At 36.5% G+C, this 6000-nt stretch overlaps 1 protein-coding gene across 1 annotated transcript in view; it reads left to right on the top strand.

The window, feature by feature from the left end:
* Nucleotides 1-236: 236 nt before the first annotated feature.
* The window catches only part of LOC115210728 (tetratricopeptide repeat protein 7B), a 176438-nt gene continuing 170674 nt past the window's right edge, over nucleotides 237-6000 (top strand). The window contains exon 1 of the mRNA XM_029779438.2: nucleotides 237-986. Coding sequence (XP_029635298.1) covers nucleotides 866-986 — 121 coding nt within the window. The 5' untranslated portion in view covers nucleotides 237-865. The remainder of the gene's footprint in view (nucleotides 987-6000) is intronic.

Here is a 6000-nt window from a genome sequence, read left to right as displayed (position 1 = left end):
GTGTTCATTTAAGGTCACTCCCTCCATCAAATCGACATTACCTGTACAGGTGCACCATGTGCCACATGTCAGACGACGAAATGATCGTAGAGCAACGTGAAATAATGTGCTTTACTCAAGAAGACAACGCAACGCCCGGTCTCGGATTCGAAATCACGATCTCACAATCGTGAGGGCAATACCCTAACCACTAAGCCATGCGCTTTCACGCGCGCAACACACACAAAGAAAGAAAGGAAGAAAACAGGACGATCACGAGTGAAATATTTTGATCATAGGTCAGTTGGATCAGAGCCGATGTGGAGCTACGAAGCCACACCTACAAAATCAATAATTTTAAATTTATATTTTTCAAATTAGATGGTTATGGGCTCGTTCTTCTATATAGGATACAACCCAGACCTCTGAACACACAGAGTAATTTATATTTATTCGAGAGTATAAAGTTCTAATTGTTTAGATAAGGTCGAATTCGCAGGAATACACACATGATAGTCAAATAGTATCACTTGTCATTAATGATTATCGTATTTTTCAGACAACGCATTATTATGAAATATAATAGATTAATGCAAGATTTACTGCTTAAATATGGAAAAGTAATCACTTCTTTTATCTAGCAGTTTTATATATCTTTATAGTGGGAGGTAATTCTGCTCGAAATCAAGGTTCGCTTATATTAATTATTATTAAATGTGCATGTATAATGATGAATGAAAATAGAAATTAATATTTTTGTGTACGAAATATAAATTATACTAAAAGAAATATATATCAGTGAAATTCATTTCCTAAACACAAAAAATAAAATAAATCTATTGAAATTAATGTAACTAGCAGACGACTTTGTACAGTTTCCTGTGTAATGGCGGCGAAAGTGAAGCCATCCCGGCTGGAGGCTGAAATTGAGAAATGTAGGGCCGAATGCAGCTGGCAAAGGGCTTTAGAATTTGTCAGACAACTTGTTCACAAGTCTCCAGGTTTTGGTAAGTCAAGTCTTTTCAATCCAGATCTTTTCTTTCGTTTTCATTTCCTTTGAGTTTTATTGCAGTAGTGGCTTTTAACGCAAATGCCACACCAAGGAGGTTTCCTTCTCACATTTGTTGGATTTTCCTTCTTGTAATTTATAAAACACCTATTCAACAGACATCGTAGCAGTAGAGATGTTATGGATTCATGTCAAGTTTATTGTAACCGTTGATATCCATGCTGTAAGCTTAAAGCTTTAGTGTACATACGAGGGGGCGAGCGTTGTTGAGCAATAGATAACATCACGGTCGAAACAAATCCGCGATACCGTTTCGATACCTGATCGAAGACTATTTCATTGCCTTAAGATTACACTTCTAATATTCCTGTCAAAGGCACGAATGCCATAACTTTCAACTGTACCTCTTTTGATTAGCTGATAAAAAAAAAAAGAAGAATACCCCAATATATGTTTACATGAGTGTCAAGTGCTGTAAAGTAGGATGTAAACTCGGTGAGTGGGTGTCCACGTTACTGTTTCGATGTCAAGTCGATGCTATTTTCTTTCCGTTTACGCTACCAAGTGCTTTTCGGACAGATCCAAATGCCACACAAGAATCCTATTTCCTCATCTCCTTAAATAGTTATCCTATCTGCTAATGCAAGAAATCAATAAATTTCAACTATATATATATATATATATATATATATATATATATATATATATATATATATATATATATACACATACATACACACATACATACATATATACATACATTAATTATATATATATATATATATATATATATATAGAGAGAGAGAGAGAAGAGATAGATAGATAGATAGATAGACAGACATTTATGCATATATACATTGCACAGTGGTTGGTCGGCTTATATTATGCATTTATATGGTCATTGTAAACTTTTTCGATCGCAAGTTGTATATGGACACGCATGCATGCTTGCATCCATCCATCCATCCATCTACACACACAGATATATACACATGTAACGCCTATGTGTGCGTGTGTGATGTCTTAATGTATCGCCATGAATCAGTGATATATAAATGTTACAATTAGATCCGTAACTAGAAGTTATATAATCATTTTTCTTTTCGCTCCTTGACCGCTGTTGCCCATTAACCCAGTTCTTTAAACGAGGTTAATGCTCACCATCCCTTCAACACCGAAGTCATTGAGGTTTGTAAAACGAAACCCCTTGCCATTGGGAAGATAAATCGCAAACAAAGATCAGTGATAACCTGTACAGTTCCTGTTGTTATTTAACATTTCAGTGCAGGGAGATCAGATATAATTTTTCATTCTGTTGATGTATACATTTATACAGTCGACCAAACTGTAGTTTGTATGATTATGCAGTACTGTTTACCTTACATATAAATAGACATATATCAGATGTTACATGTTACGTTATGTATCACAAGATAAACAAATCTCTCTCTCTCGCTTTCTCTCCTTCATATTATATATATATATATAATATATATATATATATATATATATATATATATATATAATAAATATTAGGGAATAAATCCAAACTTACAGGGAAAAATCAGATTTAGGATTGAATCCAATTCTATAGTAAAATATTATATTATATTAAATTAGAGACAAAACCACTATTAGGCAAATCATACAATGAAAAACTTAAGCCAATATTGGCTAAAGTTTTTCATTGTATGATTTGCCTAATAGTGGTTTTGTCTCTAATTTAATATATATATGTGTATGTGTGTGTATATATATATATATATATATATATATATATGCCCATTGTGCTGTTCATGTTTGGAGGACTGAGAGATGTTATCACCTTGTTTGGAAACAGGAAATGGTTGGCAATAGAAACAGCATCCAACTGTAGAAAAATCTACCTCCGTGAATTTCGTCTACAAACACGGAAAAGTAGATATTAAAATGATTATATATATAACCTTTTCACGTAAAAGGCACCATCCGATCGTGGCCGTTGCCAGCCTCGCTTGGACCCCGTGCCGGTGGCACGTAAAAAGCACCATCCGACCGCGGCCGTTTGCCAGCCCCGTCTGGCACCTGTGCCAGTGGCACGTAAAAAGCACCCACTACACTCACGGAGTGGTTGGCGTTAGGAAGGGCATCCAGCCGTAGAAACATTGCCAGATCAGACTGGGCCTGGTGCAGCCTTCTGGCCTCCCAGACCCCAGTTGAACTGTCCAACCCATGCTAGCATGGAAAGTGGACGCTAAATAATGATGATGATGATGAGGAGGAGGAGGGGGCCTTTTAGGGCATCAGTATCTGTGGGAGGAAGCTATTTTCAGATTAGAGATCTGGCCTAAATACTTGTGGACTCTGTAATAGGGATTCAATGGCCAGGTTATAGGAATTCTGTGGCTGATGGATTGTCTACCACCAAATTTTACACCTCTTTGTTCAACTTGTTATCACAAATAGGTACTGTATCATTCTAGACTTAATGCCATAAAAGCTGGACCTAAATATGATGATGATATATGTAAAGTGTTGAGGCACATGGCTTAATGGTTAGTGTGTTGCACCCATGATTACAAGATTTCTGGACCAGGTAATGCTTTGTGCTCTTGAGCAATATGCTTTATTTCATGTTGCTCAAGTTCAATTATTTAGTAAAAATGTGTGATCTTGTAAAGGACTGGTGTCCCATTCAGTGGGGTAATATATATGTTACAGAATCCGATAAACTGTCCTCATGAACCTATGGCTTGGGAGGGATCATTGATCCTTTTGAAATATATATACGCAAGAGCATGAGGCCTACTGGTTAGGGTGCTGCAGTCATGAGATTATAGTTTCAGTAACCAGATGTTCTGCGATCACTTTGACATCTAACAGCTGGTACATTATGTACCTGTAAAGGCAGTGTCAGTGTTTGATGGAGAGAGCAAGCTAATGTGTAGCACAAGCATTTGATCTCTATGAACAAATTGTCTGAAGAATTTGTTTAGCAAGGTGCTGAACCCTCATCTGTTGTCTACCCCACTCCCTCATATAGTCAATACTTGGGCTTGAGGTTAATAAGTTTGAACATAGATCTGTATTTTTTGTATTTAGAGAGCATTTTTATGTAAATAGCTTAGAGGAGGGGGCCTTTTAGGGCATCAGTATCTGTGGGAGGAAGCTATTTTCAGATTAGAGATCTGGCCTAAATACTTGTGGACTCTGTAATAGGGATTCTATGGCTAGGTTATAGGAATTCTGTGGCTGATGGATTGTCTACCACCAAATTTTACACCTCTTTGTTCAACTTGTTATCACAAATAGGTACTGTATCATTCTAGACTTAATGCCATAAAAGCTGGACCTAAATACTGGTCCTTAAGAGTTCTTTGCAGCTTAGGAAGTATTTAGAATGATAAATTCAAAGTTTTATCAAAACCCACTATATATCTGATTGTGTCAATAGTAGCCTCCCAGTCTTACAACGGCTCTGGTGTCAATAAATTCATCACCTCTTTGACATGTTTTTCTCCTTTAACCCTTTAGTATTTAAACTGGCCATATCTGGCACAAATATTCTACTTCTTTTATGTTAAACTGGCCAGATGTGACCTCTCACACCTACACTACAATATTATTCAAGAATTTAATAGTTACCTCATCAAAATCTTAAAGCTGCAAGATAATGCATAATTAATTAAAGACATATGAATAGATAAGCATTACTTTTGACAGAATAATGTGAACGCTAAAGGGTTAGTGTGCTTCATCAACCATAATTAAGTGGATAGAGTATTTTGCTTTGTATCTAAAATTTTAAATGCTACTAATTTGCCAATAGTTCTATGTAAGGTATTGATTTCATGGCTCATATATGGTGATGAATATCCATTGTTTGACAATGTTGATTCTGGATTAACATAAAAGTGGCTGAGCATTTCACAGACACCCATAATGTAATTCTGAGACAGAATCAGTATGACACAATGTATGAAAAGGCTTTATCTTTTGGATCACAGGTACAATCCACCCTATTGGTTTCTATTCAGTTTCTGTTGACTTAATTTCTCTCACAAAGTATGGGTTAACCCTGAAACCATAGAAAATGATATTTGTTCAAGATGTTATGTTGAGAATTCAAACCTAGGATCTTGTGGATGCAAAGTAAATTTCTTAATGGTTTGACTATACTCATTATCATCATCCATCATTTTGAATCTGGGTTTTGTCCCCGTTAACAGGGGTGGCCGGATCTACCTCAATGCCATAGCAACTGCCCTCACACCATCTCGCCATCTTGCCTGGTTTTGGGCATCCTCCCTTCTCAAACCAACCCTCCCCATCTCCTCCTCCACCTTGTCCCCTCCACATTTTCCTCACTCTGCCTTGCTTTTGCTGTCCCTTCACCTCAAACTCTAGCACCCTCCTCAGAATATGCTCCTCATCCCTCCTCAACACATACCCATACCACCGTGCTCCATTCACTCTTGCCAGCCATTCCACTGATTACTCTAGCCCCAACATCCCCATCAACAGAAAATCTGGCCACGAAAAAGCCTCATGAAAGGATATACTATGCCTGCATATTGAAAAAGTACTTGTAGATTTGTTAGGCAAAAATTGAAAGAAGTCCATTGCATATAAATATATATCTATCCTTTCAATGCTGGCATGGAAAGCAGACATTAAATGATGATGATGATATGATTCCTACAATAATCTTATAAACTGACAAGGCAGGTTGGGTTTAACCCAAGATGATAGGTGAGAGTCACTGAAGAGCATTAATATAAATGCGAAATCACTGTGATCTGGCTATTCCTAGTCACTGTGAGAGCTTGCATTACTTCTTGTGGCTATGAGTTGTTTTAACACTTATTTCTAGCAATACTGGTGCTGACTAGTGCCCTCAGTTACTTTAGTGACATATATGTTTCTGCCTTTCAGTTGTAAAATTGCAAACAAGCCACCTTTATTTATATATGTATATATATATATATATATATATATATATATATTATATATATATATATATATATATACAC

This window comes from Octopus sinensis, linkage group LG4, assembly GCF_006345805.1.
Source record: "Octopus sinensis linkage group LG4, ASM634580v1, whole genome shotgun sequence".
In the NCBI taxonomy this organism is placed as follows: Eukaryota; Metazoa; Mollusca; class Cephalopoda; order Octopoda; family Octopodidae; genus Octopus; species Octopus sinensis.
This window is presented reverse-complemented; position numbering and strand designations above follow the sequence as displayed.